The sequence below is a fragment of the Eubalaena glacialis genome, chromosome 7, assembly GCF_028564815.1.
Source record: "Eubalaena glacialis isolate mEubGla1 chromosome 7, mEubGla1.1.hap2.+ XY, whole genome shotgun sequence".
Classification (NCBI taxonomy): Eukaryota; Metazoa; Chordata; class Mammalia; order Artiodactyla; family Balaenidae; genus Eubalaena; species Eubalaena glacialis.
The window spans coordinates 9,958,774-9,979,296 of NC_083722.1; the positions used below are offsets into that span (position 1 = coordinate 9,958,774).

General features: G+C 43.6%; 1 protein-coding gene across 6 annotated transcripts in view; it reads left to right on the plus strand.

Moving 5' to 3' along the window:
• PHACTR1 (phosphatase and actin regulator 1) overlaps positions 1-20,523 on the plus strand; it is a 300,263-nt gene that overhangs the window by 80,686 nt on the left and 199,054 nt on the right. For all 6 annotated transcript variants that reach the window (XM_061195732.1, XM_061195729.1, XM_061195730.1 and 3 more), the window contains exon 2: positions 17,554-17,718. In XM_061195732.1, coding sequence (XP_061051715.1) covers positions 17,580-17,718 — 139 coding nt within the window. In that variant the 5' untranslated portion in view covers positions 17,554-17,579. The remainder of the gene's footprint in view (positions 1-17,553; positions 17,719-20,523) is intronic.

The following is a 20,523-nucleotide window of genomic DNA, read 5'->3' on the forward strand; positions in this document are numbered from 1 at the left end:
GAAAGATTGCCAGCAGCTCCATGCTATAGGGCAAGTTTTGGCAGACTGTAGTCCCAAAGGCTGGCTGCCTGGGTAAATAAAAATTTTTTGGAACACAGCCATGCTCATTTGTACATGATTGTCTGAAGCTGCGCTCATGTGGCAACAGCAGAATCGAGTATTTGTAGCAGAGGTGTATGGCCCATAAAGCCCAAAGTATTTATGATTTGGCTTTATGGAAAAAGTTTTGCTGACCCCTGCAGGAGAAACCAGGTTTCATCGCGCTTTGATTTGAATCTGAGAGGCACTGTTTATTTACTTTGAGACCGAGGGTCTGAGGTTTTAAGATGAACAAAGAATTTACATTATTTAAAGATTATTACTTTGTATTAACAAAAGACTTGAGAGTTCGTTTACAATTTAAATACACAAGTTCCATTCCCAGCACAAATGTGTAGATTAAAGGAACGATAGAATGTTTTATAAGTTTTTTTAGTCATTACATGCTTTGGTGGTTGAAGGTTAGATTCCTGGGAGGTGAAACAGGAATTTTGTTTTGAATATCTCAGGAGGAACTTTGCAGATAACATATACTATCTCAATAAATACAACACAGACCTGTGTAAATTTAAATAAGGCATTTCCCCACCTGTCTAGTCTATTAGCAATGTTCTTTGTCCCTTGACTGTCTGTGGCCGTGGAATGTGAATATCCTCTTAGCACAGTTCTTAGAAAATAGAAAGTATTTGATGTAATAGAATTGTTTCCTTTCAAAGCATATGAATTACCATTGCGCCCTAGAAATTATTTTAACATTAATCAGGTCTGAGCGAAGGTTTTAAAGTTTATGGCCCCTGCTTCGACGAGACTTAGAGCCTAATATGCAGTCCCAGTTGAAAGAGCACGTCTATCAGTAGCCCCAACAAAATCTGTAATTGAGTCTCATTGCCTGGCAGGACTCAATTGCTCATCCCTGAATGAATTACTAGGGGTGGGAGGGTGGGTGGAGAATGAAATGTTCTGATTCGCTAGCGCTGGGTCCTGTGCCCACCTCTGGTGTCAGGAGTGAGATCATCCTTTACTGAGCCGCCAGGACTGGAAATGGAGGAGAGGTGATGGATCCTCTGGAGGAAAATCAGGAAGCCCAGGCCTCCTGCCTGGAAGGCAGAGAGAACCCTTATCCACCAACAGCTATTAGGCAGTAGGTTCTAGATCTGAACCCACATCCTCCTGGTTTCAAAACTAAGATTCTTACCACCACCGTACACAATGTATAGCCTTTTCTAAGTGAAGCAGATCTGAGCCTTTTCCAGGCCAAACTGGCACCTGCTGAGTTCCTAATTGTAGCCTGTGGCATAAGTGCTTAATAGAGAACCTCCTACACATGGTTCCGAATGTGCTAGTGACCTCGGGCAGGTATCCTCCAGGGCATATATGCTTGTATTTTATGCATATGCATTTTATATATGCGTATATTTTATGACATTTTAGGATAAGACTGGTGACACCACTTTTCTGTTGCTAGAGTGGGATCAATTTATATTGGCATCTGTTTTGTAGCCTTTGCAAAAAGCAGCTCATTTTCTCCCTGTCCCTGAAGCCCTCCTATTACTTTAGTCACTAACACAGGGATTTGAAAAGGCAGCCTTTCATAGTGTAAGAAGGGATTCTTGAAAATAGACAAGTCTTCGTTTAAAGCCTGGGTGTCTCTTTCCTGAGAATCACATCTTCCTGTTCATTAAGTTTCTTCTCAGTTTCCCCACCTGTAAAATGGGGATAATAATAACACTACCTCATAAGCTTAATGTGAGGATGACATAAGGTAATACATATCGAGGGTGTAGGTCAAGTGCCTGGCAGACTTAAGTGACTAAAAATGGCTGCTGTTATTAATACTGTTATCATCATCATGATTACGGTCATCATTGATGTGAATGCCCACGGAAGCACCATCCTGTTCAGAATCTCTCTTCCTGTTACAAGGAACTGATACCCTGTTCACAGTCTGCAGAGTTCTGTAGACCATGTTAGTCATAGCTGCTTATACAGTGGCCTACAATTTCAGAACCAGTAGAGCGACCCTCTTCAAAAATCAGTACATCTTAGGGCACAGGATTTAGGGACAGTCTCATTCATATTCCTCTTGGATTTCAACTACTGCTTCAAGAGCAGATTAACAGAAAAATGACTTGGGCCGTCTTTGGTCCCGTGGGATTCGTCAATTCCCCTCTCTCCTCCCTCCATTCCATGCTGTCATAGCGTCCTTTTGCCAAGGTGCCAGTAAAGGATGGCTGTCCCTGGTGTGGAAGGCAGTGGCATGCCTGGGAAAGCCCTTTGGGGCTCGCTTCCGGCAGTGGGTGGGCTACCCCCTACCAGACAGAAATCTCTGGAGCCAGAAGGAAAGGAGGAAGTTGGCCAGTGCCTGAGCAGACATGCTGAGAAGTATGGGCCCAGGTACATGCAGCCTCACTTTCTTTTTCTACCTGCTCCCAGCCCTCAGGACTGTGTTGGCCTGTGCCATTAAGACACACCCCTTAATGGTTCTTCCTCCGTGAAGAATACCCTTCCTATAACAGGACTGATTAGCAACCGTCTCAATATAAACATTTTCCTGTCCCTCCAGAGGTACAGTGGCTAAGACTCAAATGTCCTAATCGTGTGTGATGGTTGCATCTGGAGTGTGGGTACTGTTTTGAGGGGCATGTGATTGGTTTTCCTTTGGGGAGACCCAAGTAGAGAAGGCAGCCACCTGTGTGTCCAGGTAGCCGAGGGGCTGCAGAGCTCCTTCCCCTCCTCATTGGGGCCTGCACTAAAGTTAGCCAGCCTTGAGATTAAGATGGACAAAGCCTTTGTTTAATGCAGCTGTGTTCTTATTAACATTGTGCTACTCCAGTATCAGTGTCTGTACCTTAATTCTAATATGCAGATGGGATCCATCTTTGACTTGGTGGTGAGGGATAGGGAGGAGGAGGGTGGTACACAGAGGGTGGAGAATGTGTAAGGACAGTGACGGTCAAGGGAAGGCCAGAGTGAGAAGAGAAGGTGTGAACACTATACATCCTCGTCCTCAGCAGTGTTAACACTGGTGTGTTTTCAGGCATCGTGTTTGTGTTTGCACTGAACCCTTCAGTAGCTCCATGGGCAACGTGGCAGTGTTGCTTTACCTCTCAGCCCTTATAGGTTTACATGTGTTCTCTAAACCGGGCAACCTTCTCTGGGCAAAGGAGCCTCCATTGGCCCCCATGGCCACCGACTCTAATGCCCAGTCTCCTCCCCTTTCCGCCCCCATCTCCATCCCATTCCTTACCTCCTGGGACTAGGCAGTCCCAGGATTTTTAGAATAAAAATGCATCACTCTTTTTTTTTTTTAATAAATTTATTTATTTTATTTATTTATTTTTGGCTGTGTTGGGTCTTCGTTGCTGCATACGGGCTTCTCATTGTGGTGGCTTCTCTTGCTGCAGTGCACGGGCTCTAGGCGTGCGGGCTCAGTAGTTGTGGCGCACGGGCTTAGTTGCTCCACGGCATGTGGGATCTTCCCAGACCAGGGATTGAACCCGTGTCCCCTGCATTGGCAGGCGGATTCTCAACCACTGCGCCACCAGGGAAGCCCCTGCATCACTCTTTTGTTCTTTAAAGACACCTCGTAGTTAACACAGATGAGTCCTAGGTTGGACAGAAACTCTTCAAAGAGATCTGACCTCTGTAGGAGAGTGTGCCATGACTTCTTTTGGAGAGAAAAAGGGAAACCACTGCTCTCTTATGCCTGTTCATTCATAGCAATTCTCCATTTCCCTGTGATAAGGTGTCTCTGTAGAACTGAAAGTGCATTTTAAAAGGGGAAAGCCATAGTCGTTGAGAACTTTCTAAATGGCTAGGGACCTGTGTGACATCGTTTTGCAGCTGTAAGCAAAGGTAATGCTGCTTGAGGCAGAAAGGTGACAGTTTCAGGCTCCGGGCAGCTCAGTGTCGTTAACTGACAGCTATCCTCACCTCCACCCCCATCTTTGGCTCCCATTCCTAGGCTGGTGAGATATCATGAAAACATAACCCCTTCCCATGAGATTGGAAGGAAAAGTGAATGTTATCAGATCCTGCTACATAAGCATTCTGTTTGGGGCGTTGCTTCGGGTTGAGAAGCAAATGTCCAACCTGGGAGCATCTCAGGTCCTCCAAAAATCCTAAGAGCACTTGGCATATGGGGAGATCTAGAGCAGGGGCCTCAGATGTCCTGGCCCTTCTGCCTCTTCTGTTGACTAGACATCAGATAGCACAGACACTGCGGCTTCCTTTTTTCCAAACTTCTCTGGGGGACACTGGATGACTAACACATTCTAGGCCAGCAGGACACCAAAGTTGGTGCTTTCTTTGGATAAGCCTTTTGAAAACTAAGCCACCGTGAGAAATACCATGGTAAGGTAAAGCCAGCTAAAGTGCCCCTTGCCCACCCCTCCCCACTGCATCCTCTAGGAGCCCGCTAGGAGCAACCCTGTGCCGCCACGAGGGGTGGCTTCAGAGCACACACAGACACAGCTACTTGGGTTCTCGGTAATTATAATAGTGCATCCATCAGGTATTTTGTCTCCTGCTTTTCTAAAGAGAAAGGAAAATCACCTCCCAGCCATTACCCTCCCTATGATAAAGCCAACCCCAGTCATGTCATGAAAGGGAGCCCAGACCGTCTGGTCTGTTAGGAGGGTGTTTTTTTGCATGGAAGCACTAGAAAGACCCCAGAGGTCATCTGGTCCAGGCTTCGCCTGCCCCCCTCAGCTCTCTGAATGAGCTCAGCTGCCTAGCTTCCTACCGTTGGGGGTCAGCATTCTCAGTCCTGGCAGTGGACACTCGAGCTGACCCGTGTCTAAGTGAGCATTTTCTCCAGACAGCCGTCTTCTCTCTCAGCAGCAGCAGGAAGCCACCTGTGAGAGGAGTGGGCTTGGGCAAAGCAGCTTTTTCTTGATCTGTTTCAAAAGAAAGCTGATTTCATAAACATACCTTTGCTCTTTCGCTCACCTTCATGCTGTTCTCTCTCATGTCCCTGCGGTTGCTCGGACACAGACCACTTTATTCTCAGCCCTGTTCTGTTTTCTTCAAACTGTATTTGCAGTTGATCTCTATTCTCACTCTCAAGCCTTCCAAGTACATTATCTGGTGGCAAAAAAGGTTGAGGGCTAGGCCCTATCATCAGATGGACTCGGGGAAGAAGTCATGTGGATGATTAAACATCAATCAGTGAAAGTAATCCAGTCTGTTCAAAAATCTGGACTTAAGGGCTAAACATCTTGAATTTACTAATATACTTCTTAAGGCTTCATTTAATGATAGAGTTACAATTAGGCCTTTATAATGTTTGTCAGCTTTTTGCCACTCTAAATTTTTTAAAAGGCACTCCCAATTTCTTATAATTGTTTTTTTTTGTTTGTTTTTTAAAAATTTTTATTGGAGTATAATTGCTTTACAATGGTGTGTTAGTTTCTGCTGTATAACAAAGTGAATCAGCTATACATATACATATATCCCCATATCTCCTCCCTCTTGCATCTCCCTCTCCCCCTCCCTATTCCACCCCGCTAGGTGGTCACAAAGCACTGAGCTGATCTCCCTGTGCTATGTGGCTGCTTCCCACTAGCTATCTATTTTACATTTGGTAGTGTATATATGTCCATGCCACTCTCTCACTTCGTCCCAGCTTACCCTTCCCCCTCCCCCTGTCCTCAAGTTCATTCTCTATGTCTGCATCTTTATTCCTGTCCTACCCCTAGGTTCTTCAGAACCATTTTTTAAAATTCCATATATATGTGTTAGCATACGGTATTTTTTTCTTTCTGACTTACTTCACTCTGTATGACAGACTCTAGGTCCATCCACCTCACTACAAATAACTCAATTTCATTTCTTTTTAAGGCTGAGTTATATTCCATTGTATATATGTGCCACATCTTCTTTATCCATTCATCTGTTGATGGACACTTAGGTTGCTTCCATGTCCTGGCTATTGTAAATAGAGCTGCAGTGAACATTGTGGTACATGACTCTTTTTGAATTATGGTTTTCTCAGGATATATGCCCAGCAGTGGGATTGCTGGGTCATATGGTAGTTCTAGTTTTGGTTTTTTAAGGAACCTCCATACTGTTTTCCGTAGTGGCTGTATCAATTTACATTCCCACCAACAGTGCAAGAGGGTTCCCTTTTCTCCACACCCTCTCCAGCATTTATTGTTTGTAGATTTTTGGATGATGACCATTCTGACTGGTGTGAGGTGATACCTCATTGTGGTTTTGGTTTGCATTTCTCTGATGATTAGTGATGTTGAGCATCCTTTCATGTGTTTGTTGGCAATCTGTATATCTTCTTTGGAGAAATGTCTGTTTAGGTCTTCTGCCCATTTTTGGACTAGGTTGTTTTTTTGATATTGAGCTGCATGAGCTGCTTATATATTTTGGAGATTAATCCTCTGTTAGTTGCTTCGTTTGCAAATATTTTCTCCATTCTGAGGGTTGTCTTTTCGTCTTGTTTATGGTTTCCTTTGCTGTGCAAAAGCTTTTAAGGTTCATTAGGTCCCATTTGTTTATTTTTGTTTTTATTTCCATTTCTCTAGGAGGTGGGTCAAAAAGGATCTTGCTGTGATTTATGTCATAGAGTGTTCTGCCTATGTTTTCCTCGAAGATTTTTATACTGTCTGGCCTTACATTTAGGTCTTTAATCCATTTTGAGTTTATTTTTGTGTATGGTGTTAGAGAGTGTTCTAATTTCATTCCTTTACAGGTAGCTGTCCAGTTTTCCCAGCACTGCTTATTGAAGAGTCTGTCTTTTCTCCATTGTATATTCTTGCCTCCTTTATCAAAGATAAGGTGACCATATGTGCGTGAGTTTACCTCTGGGCTTCTATCCTGTTCCATTGATCTATATTTCTGTTTTTGTGCCAGTACCATACTGTCTTGATTACTGTAGCTTTGTAGTATAGTTTGAAGTCAGGGAGCCTGATTCCTCCAGCTCCGTTTTTCTTTCTCAAGATTGCTTTGGCTATTCGGGGCCTTTTGTGTTTCCATACAAATTGTGAAATTTCTTGTTCTAGTTCTGTGAAAAATGCCACTGGTAGTTTGATAGGGATTGCATTGAATCTGTAGATTGCTTTGGGTAGTATAGTCATTTTCACAATGTTGATTCTTCCAATCCAAGAACATGGTATATCTCTCCATCTGTTTGTATCATCTTTAATTTCTTTCATCAGTGTCTTATAGTTTTCTGCATACAGGTCTTTTGTTTCCTTAGGTAGGTTTAGTCCTAGGTATTTTATTCTTTTTGTTGCAGTGGTAAATGGGAGTGTTTCCTTAATTTCTCTTTCAGATTTTTCATCCTTAGTGTATAGGAATGCAAGAGATTTCTGTGCATTAATTTTGTATCCTGGTACTTTACGAAATTCATTGATTAGCTCTAGTAGTTTTCTAGTAACATCTTTAGGATTTTCTATGTATAGTATCATGTCATCTGCAAACAGTGACAGCTTTACTTCTTCTTTTCCGATTTGGATTTTTTTCTTTTTCTTCTCTGATTGCTGTGGCTAAAACTTCCAAAACCATGTTGAATAACAGTGGTGAGAGTGGACAACCTTGTCTTGTTCCTGATCTTCGTGGAAATGGTTTCAGTTTTTCACCATTGAGAACGATGTTGGCTGTGGGTGTGACATATATGGCCTTTATTATGTTAAGTTCCCTCTATGCCTACTTTCTGCAGGACTTTTATCATAAATGGGTGTTGAATTTTGTTGAAAGCTTTCTCTGCATCTATTGAGATGATCATATGGTTTTTCTCCTTCAATTTGTTATTATGGTTTATCACATTGATGGATTTGCGTATATTGAAGAAGCCTTGCATTCCTGGGATAAACCCCACTTGATCATAGTGTATGATCCTTTTAATGTGCTGTCGGATTCTGTTTTCTAGGATTTTGTTGAGGATTTTTGCATCTGTGTTCACTGGTCTGTAGTTTTCTTTCTTTGTGACATCTTTGTCTGGTTTTGGTATCAGGGTGATGGTGGCCTCGTAGAATGGGTTTGGGAGTGTTCCTCCCTCTGCTATATTTTTAAGAGTTTGAGAAGGATAGGTGTTAGCTCTTCTCTAAATGTTTGATAGAATTCGCCTGTGAAGCCATCTGGTCCTGGGCTTTTGTTTGTTGGAAGATTTTTAATCACAGTTTCAATTTCAGTGCTTGTGATTGGTCTGTTCATATTTTCTATTTCTTCCTTGTTCAGTGTCGGAAGGTTGTACTTTTCTAAGAATTTTTCCATTTCTTCCAGGTTGTCCATTTTATTGGCATATAGTTGCTTGTAGTTATCTCTCATGATCCTTTGTATTTCTGCAGTGTCAGTTGTTACTTCTCCTTTTTCATTTCTAATTCTGTTGATTGGAGTCTTCTCCCTTTTTTTCTTGATGAGTCTGGCTAACGGTTTATCAATTTTGTTTATCTTCTCAAAGAACCAGTTTTTAGTTTTATTGATCTTTGCTATTGTTTCCTTCATTTCTTTTTCATTTATTTCTGATCTGATCTTTATGATTTCTTTCCTTCTGCTAACTTCGGGGGTTTTTTGTTCTTCTTTCTCTAATTGCTTTAGGTGTACGGTTAGGTTGTTTATTTGAGATGTTTCTTGTTTCTTGAGGTAGGATTGTATTGCTATAAACTTCCCTCTTAGAACCGCTTTTGCTGCATCCCGTAGGTTTTGGGTCATTGTGTTTTCATTGTCATTTGTTTCTAGGTACTTTTTGATTTCCTTTTTGATTTCTTCAGTGATCTCTTGGTTATTTAGTAGTGTATTGTTTAGCCTCCACGTGTTTGTATTTTTTACAGATTTTTTCCTGTAATTGATATCTAGTCTCATAGCATTGTGTCAGAAAAGATATTTGATATGATTTCAATTTTCTTAAATTTGCCAAGGCTTGATTTGTGACCCAAGATATGATCTATCCTGGAGAATGTTCCATGAGCACTTGAGAAGAAAGTGTCTTGTGTTGTTTTGGGATGGAATGTCCTATAAATATCAATTAAGTCCATCTTGTTTAATGTGTCATTTAAAACTTGTGTTTCCTTATATATTTTCATTTTGGATGATCTGTCCATTGGTGAAAGTGGGGTGTTAACGTCGCCTGCTATGATTGTGATACTGTCGATTTCCCCTTTTACGGCTGTTAGCATTTGCCTTATGTATTGAGGTGCTCCTATGTTGGGTGCATAAATATTTACAATTGTTATATCTTCTTCTTGGATCGATCCCTTGATCATTATGTAGTGTCCTTCTTCATCTCTTGTAATAGTCTTTAAAGTCTATTTTGTCTGATATGAGAATTGCTACTCCAGCTTTCTTTTGATTTCCATTTGCATGGAATATCTTTTTCCATCCCCTTCCTTTCAGTCTGTATGTGTCCCTAGGTCTGAAGTGGGTCTCTTGTAGACAGCATATATATGGGTCTTGTTTTTGTATCCATTCAGCCAGTCTATGTCTTTTGGTTGGAGCATTTAATCCATTCACGTTTAAGTAATTATCGATATGTATGTTCCTATTACCATTTTCTTAATTGTTTTGGGTTTGTTATTGCACGTCTTTTCCTTATCTTGTGTCTCCTGCCTAGAGAGGTTCCTTTAGCATTTGTTGTAAAGGTGGTTTGGTGGTGCTGAATTCTCTTAGCTTTTGCTTGTCTGTAAAGGTTTTAATATGTCTGTCATATCTGAATGAGATCCTTGCTGAGTAGAGTAATCTTGGTTGTAGGTTTTTCCGTTTCATCACTTCAAATATGTCCTGCCACTCCCTTCTGGCTTGCAGAGTTTCTGCTGAAATATCAGCTGTTAACCTTATGGGGATTCCCTTGTATGTTATTTGTTGTTTTTCCCTTGCTGCTTTTAATATTTGTTCTTTGTATTTAATTTTTGATAGTTTGATTAATATGTGTCTTGGCGTGTTTCTCCTTGGATTTATCCTATATGGGACTCTGCACTTCCTGGACTTGATTGACTATTTCCTTTCCCATATTAGGGAAGTTTTCAACTATAATCTCTTCAAATATTATCTCAGTCCTTTTCTTTTTCTCTTCTTCTTCTGGGACCCCTATAATTCGAATGTCGCTGCATTTAACGTTGTCCCAGAGGTCTCTGAGACTGTCCTCAATTCTTTTCATCCTTTTTTCTTTATTCTGCTCTGTGGTAGTTATTTCCACTATTTTATCTTCCAGGTCACTTATCCATTCTTCTGCCTCAGTTATTCTGCTATTGATTCCTTCTAGAGAATTTTTAATTTCATTTATTGTTTTGTTCATCATTGTTTGTTTGCTCTTTAGTTTTTTTAGTTCCTTGTTAAATGTTTCTTGTATTTTCTCCATTCTCTTTCCAAGATTTTAGATCATCTTTACTATCATTACTCTGAATTCTTTTTCAGGTAGACTGCCTATTTCCTCTTCAGTTGTTTGGTCTGGTGGGTTTTTACCTTGCTCCTTCATCTGCTGTGTGTTTCTCTGTCTTCTTGTTGTGGTTAACTTACTGTGTTTGGGGTCTCCATTTCACAGGCTGCAGGTTCGTAGTTCCCATTGTTTTTGGTGTCCGCCCCCAGTGGCTAAGGTTGGTTCAATGGGTTGTGTTGGCTTCCTGGTGGAGGGAACTGGTGACTGTGTTCTGGTGGATGAGGCTGGACCTTGTCTTTCGTGCGGGCAGGACTGTGTCCGGTGGTGTGTTTTGGGGTGTCTGTGACCTTACTATGATTTTAGGTAGCCTCTCTGCTAATGGGTGGGGTTGTGTTCCTGTCTTGCTAGTTGTTTGGCATAGGGTGTCCAGCACTGTAGGTTGCTGGTCATTGAGTGGAACTGGGTCTTAGCGTTGAGATGGAGATCTCTGGGAGAGCTTTCGCCGTTTGATATTGCATGGAGCCCAGAGGTGTCTGGTGGACCAGTGTCCTGAACTCGGCTCTCCCACCTCAGAGGCACAGGCCTGACACCTGGCCGGAGCACCAAGACCCTGTCAGGCACACGGCTCAGAAGAAAAGGGAGAAAGAAAGAAAAAAATTAAATAAAATAAAATAAATTATTAAAAATTAAAAAGTAATTAAAAAAGGAAAGAAAGAAGACAGCAACCAAATGTAAAAAGAAATCCACTGATGACAACAAGCGCTAAAAACTATGTTAAAAAAAAAATAAATGGACAGACAGAACCCAAGGACAAATGGTAAAAGCAAAGCTATCCAGACAAAATCACACAAAGAAGCATACACGTACACACTCACGAAAAGAGAAAAAGGAAAAAAATATATATATCTATATATATATATAAAAAAAAGAGGGCAACCAGATCAATAAACAAATCTACCAATGAGAATAAACTCTAAAATACTAAACTAAGATCAATATAAAACCAGAAACAAATTAGATGCAGAAAGCAAACCCCAAGTCTACAGTTGTTCCCAAAGTCCACCGTCTCAATTTTGGGATGATTCGTTGTCTATTCAGGTATTCCACAGATGCAGGTACATCAAGTTGATTGTGGAGATTTAATCCTCTGCTCCTGAGGCTGCTGGGAGAGATTTCCCTTTCTCTTCTTTGTTCACACAGCTCCTGGGGTTCAGCTTTGGATTTGGACCCGCCTCTGCGTGTAGGTCGCCTGAGGGCGTGTGTTCCCCGCCCAGACAGAACGGGGTTAAAGGAGCAGCTGCTTCGGGGGCTCTGGCTCACTCAGGCCAGGGGGAGGGAGCGGTACGGAGGAGGCGGGGCGAGTCTGCGGCGGCAGAGGCCAGCGTGACGTTGCACCAGCCTTAGGCGCCGTGCGTTCTCCCGGGGAAGTTGTCCCTGGGTCACGGGAACCTGGCAGTGGCGGGCTGCACAGGCTCCCGGGAGGGGCGGTGTGGAGAGTGACCTGTGCTCGCACACAGGCTTCCTGGTGGCGGCAGCAGCAGCCTTAGCGTCTCATGCCCGTCTCTGGGGTCCGCGCTGATAGCCGCGGCTCGCGCCCGTCTCTGGAGCTCGTTTAGGCGGCGCTCTGAATCCCCTCTCCTCACGCACCCCGAAACAATGGTGTCTTGTCTCTTCGGCAGCTCCAGACTTTTCCCGGACTCCCTCCCGGCTAGCTGTGGCGCACTAACCCCTTCAGGCTGTGTTCACGCCGCCAACCCCAGTCCTCTCCCTGCGATCCGACCGAAGCCCGAGCCCCAGCTCCCAGCCCCCGCCCGCCCCGGCGGGTGAGCAGACAAGCCTCTCGGGCTGGTGAGTGCTGCTCGGCGCCGAGCCTCTGTGCGGGAATCTCTCCGCTTTGCCCTCCGCACCCCTGTGGCTGCGCTCTCCTCCGTGGCTCCGAAGCTTCCCCCCTGCCATCCCCCGTCTCCGCCAGTGAAGGGGCTTCTTAGTGTGTGGAAACTTTTCCTCCTTCACAGCTCCCTCCCAGAGGGGCAGGACCCATCCCTATTCTTTTGTCTCTGTTATTTCTTTTTTCTTTTGCCCTACCCAGGTACGTGGGGAGTTTCTTGTCTTTTGGGAAGTCTGAGGTCTTCTGCCAGCGTTCAGTAGGTGTTCTGTAGGAGTTGTTCCACATGTAGATGTATTTCTGATGTATTTTTGGGGAGGAAGGTGATCTCCATGTCTTAACTCCTCTGCCATCTTGAAGGTCTCTCCCTTATAATTGTTTTAACATGGTAATTTCAGAATAATTTTTACTCATTTTTGGAAGGTGTGATTATGAAACAGGTTTTTGGTCCTTGTGGTACATTTTTCTTAAGTCAAATAGTGATGCTGATTTTCATACCTCTCAAGATGGTGTGAAGGAGCTGCATCAGATGCCCTCATTCATTTACTTATTGAACAAACCATTAGGGAGTGCCAACGATGAGAGCAAACTCGTGTCAATCCTGAATAACTTCTATCTTGGTTTTTGTTTTTTTGTTTTTTTGTTGTTTTTGTTTTTTGGCTTTAGTATATACTCTCTCCCTTTAATCCATAGCAGAGGATGTTGTAAGTTGGCTGAACTCATAAAAAGCCTCAACCTGGATACTTTAAAATTTTTACCTTTTGTGTCTTAGTCTATTTGGAGACTCAAAGAAAGATGGGAACTCTTCCAACCAAGTGCAGATACTCAAATAGACCTGAAATTTTGCGTATTTTTTCATGGGTTTGATCCCCACCCCCGAAGCCCACTGGGACCCAGACAGTGTTTCATTTGGGCCGCAGCATATGTTTAGAGAGGTACTGGAAGATCATTCTGGGCAGGAGCTCAGGTGGAGGTTCCTGAAGGGCAAAGCAAGAAATGAGAACTTTCTACTGTAAGTTGTGTGGACTCCTTGAAAGTCTCTGAGAAGAGTGGGCTTCTGGAAGAGTAAGCTAGCAGCAGTTTAAAATACAGGTTTGAAGGCAGGAGATTAGGGTTGGGAAGGTAGGTTTGGAGACTTGCAAAATCTGGACAAGTAACAATGAGATTAGCAACTGAAGTAAGAAATTTTTAAAAGGTGATGCGTACAAAAGAGAAAGGGATCTTGTGGGAATCAGATCACCAGACTCTCTTGAGCTGGTGTCCATCCTGGACTCAAAACCTCCTTGGTGTGGTTTCCCACAATTGTCGCTGTGTGGCTTTTCCCAGCTACTGAGCGTTGTTGAGGGAGCACCAACTCCAGCAGCTGATACCCTTTAAAGAGAATAATTTCCAAATTCAGTATTGCTCCAGAGGCTGTTTACTTGCTCTATTTGGCTGCTGTTTACTCACTGCAGTTGGTTTTTTAAAGCGGTGTCCTCAGCCTCTCTGTAACCCAAACTTACTTAAAGTCACCTCAATCTTTTTTTTAAACTTTGGGTTTATTTATTTATTTATTTATTTATGGCTGTGTTGGGTCTTCGTTTCTGTGCAAGGGCTTTCTCTAGTTGCGGCGGGCGGGGGCCACTCTTCATCGCGGTGTGCGGGCCCCTCACTATCACGGCCTCTCTTGTTGCGGAGCACAGGCTCCAGGCGGCTCCAGATGCGCAGGCTCAGTAATTGTGGCTCACGGGCCTAGTTGCTCCACGGCATGTGGGATCCTCCCAGACCAGGGCTCGAACCCATGTCCTCTGCATTGGCAGGCAGGTTCTCAACCACTGCGCCACCAGGGAAGCCCAACCTCAAACTTTATCTTCTTCCCATCAGGCTCCAAGAATCCATTTTATCCACCGCTACCAGATTAATCCTTCTGAGGCTCCCATCTGATCTGTGCCATTTGTGACCGGAGACCTCAGTTCAGACGTTCAGTGACTCAGGGTAAAGTCCTCCGATGACGAATTTCTATAAGTACTTGTGATCCCACCTCTTCTCCTCCCTAAGAACCTTGTTTCACAAACTTCTCAATCTCTTCCCTACATCTTCAGCCTCTTCCTCTCCACTGACTCTTGCAGCTCAGCCTGCTGACGTGATCCCGTCTCCCCATCCCCATCCTGACACATTTCCTTCAGTTGTGTTCCGTTACCTTAAGAAATAAAATCCAACTCCCTGAAGAGGTTTGCAAAAAACAAAAACTGCATTATCTGGTTCCAAAGCCCTTGTCCTTGAGTGACCATCCTGTTCGGCTGGCTTCTTCCCTTTGTACTCAAAGCTCGTTAAAAAATGTAAAGTCTTCATCATCTCCCCAGTCATGGAAAGCAAAAACTTAATTCTTGCTTCTTTGTCCCCCCCCCCCGTGTGTATCCAGAAAATTACCAAGATATATTGATTCTCCCCCGTGCTGGATTGCATCTTTTTCTCTGTGTCCCTTCTGTCACTGCCCTCCAGATGAGTGCGGTGGCCTCCTCATTACTCTCTCTGCCACCTGTTTCTTCACACTCCAGTTCAAGATGCCATTGCTGTGAAAATTATACTCCTAAGAAGCACATCTGGTTGTGTCCTGGTGGTAGGTCTTCTCGATCAGGCTAATTAAAACTGAGCCCCTCCTCCACCAAGGCACTCTTGATCTCATTTAACTTGTATCGTAGTCACTTTTTTTCTTTTCTCCCCCAAGCAAGTATCTTCTACCATACTCTACAGTTGATTTAGTTTGACTGTGTAATGTCTGCTCCTCACCGTACCTCCCAGGGTAAGCTCCATGAGTTGGCATTTTTATCTATTTTGCTTACGGACATAGCCTAAGTGTCTGGTGCAGAGGGAGCTTTCCATACACATTTGTTGAATGTCATAATGTCAATCCCCATTTTCAAATTCTCTTCCTTCTCCCTCTGGGTATAGGATAAAACCCAAACGCCTAATAAACTTCCCCCAGGCTTGCAGGATCTGGCTCCAGCCCCCTCTCGCACCTCTCACCTCTGGTTCCCCATCTCGGCTGACACTCCGGGTTTCTCTGGGTTTCCTGAAGCTCCCAGACATGCCATGTTCTTTCAGGCCTCTCTGTTCCTTTTGGATCTCTTCCTCTTTCCAGGAATCCACTCCTCTCTCTTCCCCATGTGGGGAGAACAGTTCCTTTTCTTTCAAAATCTAGCCCCACATGGCACGCCCCGGGGGGGGGGGTGTTTTCCAACTCTGTGAAGCAGAGTCAGCTTCTCCTCTTTGCCTCCGTTGAATTTGGCGGAGTTTCCCGTCACAGCACAGTTTTCCACACTGATGCCTCTGTCTCTTCTGCTAGAGTCTGCTCAACCATGTCCAGCTCTTCTGTGCATCTGCTCCAGAAACGATCAGCGTCTGGCGCACTGATTAAGTGGTCACTTAAGACAATGATTGAAAAGAGGGGCTTACCCATGCATTGAACCACGTCAAGTCAAAAGTTCAAAGCGGGCTTCCCTGGTGGCGCAGTGGTTAAGAATCCGCCTGCCAATGCAGGGGACACGGGTTCGAGCCCTGGTCCAGGAAGATCCCACATGCCACGGAGCAACTAAGCCTGGGTGCCACAACTACTGAGCCTTTGCTCTAGAGCCCACGAGCCACAACTACTGAGCCCGTGTGCCACAACTACTGAAGCCTGTGCACCTACAGCTCGTGCTCCACAACAAGAGAAGCCACCGCAATGAGAAGCCCACACACCGCAACGAAGAGTAGCCCCCGCTCGCTGCAACTAGAGAAAAGCCCACGCAGAGCAACAAGACCCAATGCAACCAAAAATAAATAATAAATAAATAAATTAATTTAAAAAAAAAGTTCGAAGTGCCTTCGCCGTACAATATGTCCAAATCGTTACTGCCTTCCCCCCCAAATTTATGCCCCGCACGTTCCCAGCTTCCATGAATGAAGGGGGCCGCTCCGCTGGCGTGAACGTGGCCATCAGGAATGATCTGCCTCCTCTCCCTCATCCACCCAGTCAGTCCCGGGTCCTGTTGACTCTTGGCTTCCCAGATGTCACTCAAATTCATCTACTTCCTTTCCGTCTTGCCCAGGAGCCTTTGCCAACCTGTCGTCATCTGTCACCATCGCACACGGCCCGGCATATGGTTGAGGGTTCCATATGTATCTGTTGAATGGTTGAATCTCCTGGTTAAAACCATATTGGGTGATAGCAGGTAGAACATCAGGCTGTAAGATCAAGCTTCCGAGAACAGCCTGTGTTGCAAAGTCCAGGAAATTTTTCTGAAGGATGGTGTCAAGAGGCCCAGCAGAGTGGTTCTGGATGGGCCGCAGCTCTAGATGTAATTGGACGTTCTGGAACGGCAAGTCCCTCCCACCTGCCTTGATTTCGCCAAGGAGGTTATTTTCTCTGATTATGCCTGTCATAAAAATTCAAGTCAGGGTCTCTTTACCTCACTGAGATCTATAGATGCTCATGTACGTTGGAAAAGAGTTTTATTCCAAGTGATAAGTGGTCAGAGTGATTGTGGCCCTTAAGAAAGGGTCCCCTGGGCATTACGAGTTTGAAGGTCTTCATGTCCTCAGAATGTCAAGCTGTTGGGATTAGTCTAGCTGGTACCTAATGTCACGCTCAACTCTCAATTTACAGGAATTTTTTTTTTTTTTTAATTAAAGCAAAGCACCAGGAACAAAAAGACCTAGAGGAATTAAGGCAATTGTAAAATCTCATGAAGTGTAAGTGTTTCTAAAAATGGTCAGTGGATTTTAAGGTGGAGGCACTCATTCAGTAGATTCTAGTGCTTCTGCAGGGCTGGGTGAAGCATGGTTGTAGGAAAGAGCATTGTGGGTGGTGGAGATGTTGGCACTGGAATAGACGGTTGATAAATGTTTTCTCCCTCCTCTTTTCTCAGCTGATGGTGTTATAGTGATGGCGTCTGCCAAGTCTTATTTGAGAAAGTGCTGGACCAATAGCTACACTGACTGTCATTTGACTCTTCTGATGCCCTGTCCCTGCCTCGTAGGGGAGGCTCCGAGGTGTCAGGGGCGCTCCGTTCCGCCTCCACCTCCTCACCCTCCTGCTCAAGCCTCGGTGAAGGCTGGGCAAATTTGGTTGGGGTGGTCCAGATCCCTAGGGTTGGGCTGACTGTCACCAGCCTTTAGAACACGTTGGTATGACTTCCATTCCAAAAGGCAGAAAGAGAAACGGAAGTTGGGTCATGTGGTTTCTGTTATCTGTAACCATGGCAAGCATTGGCCATCTGTGAGGCTCCCATTTTAACACTTTTCTTTCTCTCGCTCTTTTCCATCTCTTTCTCGGGGAAACAAGCTGAGGAAGTGGAGAGGCTGGCGGCAATGCGATCTGACTCCCTTGTCCCAGGTACCCACACCCCACCCATCCGGAGGAGGAGTAAGTTTGCCAACCTGGGAAGGATTTTCAAGCCTTGGAAATGGAGGAAGAAGAAGAGTGAAAAGTTCAAACACACGTCTGCAGGTAAGATTATGTTTTCCTTTGTTTCTCATCGGGCGTTTGTTGACTTCAGCTCTGTACGTTCATTAGTAGAATTTAATTACCCTAGGCTGGCTGAACCAAAGGAAGAAAATCGAGCCTTAGGATTGCTCTTGTGTTTAATAATTCTTCAGAATGATGGAGAATGGCTTTTAGATCCTATGTGTGTTCTCATGGCTTAGGTTTTTGGTTGTTGCTTTTCAATTTATAAAACCACCACTTCTGTTTGATCTATAAATAGCTGAACTTAGAACTCCACCTTTCCCATAGCTGTATGCTTTCGTTCTAGCGTTGACAGCCCATTTCTCATTTTGCATCCTTATTTTCCCTGCTCCCATAAAAATCAACACAGGAGCAGAAAGTAAGTTATATATGGTTATTGGCAAATAGGAATAGGTTATTTCATGGAGACAAAAGCTTGAGTAAGTGAAGCATCATTGTAATGACAAAGGTAACTATATAGTTCATAGCCTAGTGGACAGCAAAGGAATCTGGGTAAAGTCAGCATGGCAGGGGTGTGAAGAGCTCAGACTCTGGAGTCAGACTGTTTGGGTTCAAGTCTCAGCTCTGAAACTTGGTAGTTGCATGACCTTGCTCAGTTTAACTCTGTACCTGTTTCCCACCTGTAAGATAGGGGTAAGAATAGTACCTTACATGACTTAATATCTGTGGGGTGTTTATGGTGGCACGTTATGTGGATATTTTTTTAATAAGTAAGAGTATTGCAGAGGGAGATGTATAGGGAAAGAAACGTGAAGAGTTCTGATTTCACCCTGTCGGGTTTGAGATGAGATGATGGAGGAGCCGTGCAGATTCTTTTTGTTTGTTTTGTCCTGATTTTGGTATTTATGTACCCGGGTCATTCCAGGGATACTCTGGGGCTTTTATTTCCTTCTTCCTCTATGTCCTCAAAAATTCAGCCTGTTCTCCCTCTTCCTCAGAATCATCACCTCCTCTATTTCTTGGTCCTCTCCCCGCTTTGGCTCACGTCTAAACTGTGAAATAGACGATGATCTGCTTCTTGTACGTGAATACTCGTCCACAAATCTGAGAATTTTCATGCTAGCTGCTTTGGGGAATGAAAGAGAAGAACAAACATAGGAAAGTTGCAAAAAGTCTTGGAATCTGAAACAGTTCTCATGGTAGACATCCCCAGTTTCATGCTTTCTGACTGTTTCTGAGATGGAAACCTCAATGCCCTGTTGCTGTATATAATTTGTTCATTCCTGAGATTAGAATGAACCTCTGAATTCCATGAATTTCTAAATTGTCACCCCGCTGACATTTACCTGACTGCACCCCACTCTTCACCTGACTGCATTCTCCCTTTTGATCATTGTACAGACTTGTTAAGGTGTCATAAAATGTGTAGGTCACTTACATATTTCTAAACACTACTGAGAGATTTACATGCAAGGAAAACTCTAAATGGATGACTCCTCTGTATCCCCTAAGAGTGAAACAGAATAGGGCACTTATATCATTGCCTTGGAGAGGAGACATCTAAATGAAATATATTTTCAGGCAAAGTGAGGGGTAAGACATGTGAACAGGAAAGAAGAAGGGAATGTTCTGTAAGCACTGGAAAAAATAACAATAAAGATTCCACAAGTTCCTTTACAATGGTCTTCCTGACTTTGCTATGAAAATGGTTTGTAATAATACAAACATCCATTTAAATAATTGCCATTTATCAGCATGAACTCCTGAATGACGGTGTGGTAGATGCATTTCCTCCTGGCATTCAAGAGCTTTGCTTAGTCCATTTGGCAAGACCACAGGGCAAAGCTCTGGTGCTTCTCATGTGAAATGGCACCTGAACCATTGTGCAGACTCCTTTAAGGTGTCGGAGGGCTTCCCTGGTGATGCAGTGGTTAAGAATCTGCCTGCCAATGCAGAGGACACAGGTTCAAGCCCTAGCTTGAAGATCCCACATGCCACAGAGCAACTAAGCCCGTGTGCCACAACTACTGAGCCTGGTCTCTAGAGCCCGTGAGCCACAACTACTGAAGCCCATGCACCTAGAACCCATGCTCTGCAGCAAGAGAAGCCACTGCAATGAGAAGCCCCGCACGCAGCAACGAAGACCCAATGCAGCCAAAAAAAAAAGATGTTGGAGAACTTGTCCTTTGATGGATGCAAGTACAATGGCATCAGACTACTCATGAACCATTAAAAGTCTGAAAATGTTTTTATTTAAACCTTTTGAGAGAAAGAATTAAAACATGAGACAGGCAAAGTTGCAGCTTTAATCCTTCTTATTATTAACTATTCTTAGCAAGTTCTTGTGATCTCGATGGCCAAACTGATTAATTTGGCAACCAAATGCCATATTTGTATGTGGTTTTATTGTACTTTATTTTATTTCTTTGTATATGGTTTTATTTTAAAGAGACATATTCAGCTCCTGAATTAGAGAAAATAGAGGATAGACTATAGTATATCTATGTATCATGATGGATGGTTATATGATATAAAAAGCTATTCTAGGTTTTTTAAAGTCAGTGGTTTACACTGTAGTATCCTTTGTTCTTAACTGGATTCAGAAATATTATTCCTTATTTTTGGAAATAAGGAGAGACTTTCTGTGCTAGCTTTTAGCTCCAAGGAGAAAAATACTGACAATTTAAGGACGCTTAACATGATAAATTGTATATATGTTCAAATAGTACTTTGAAGTACAGACTTTCCTATGCGTGGATAAGAGTCAAATATTAAATATACAAGAGGGTTGACTGTGGGAATATTAATTGGTTGGCCAATTTTAGCTGTTATGCATTTACTTGTCTT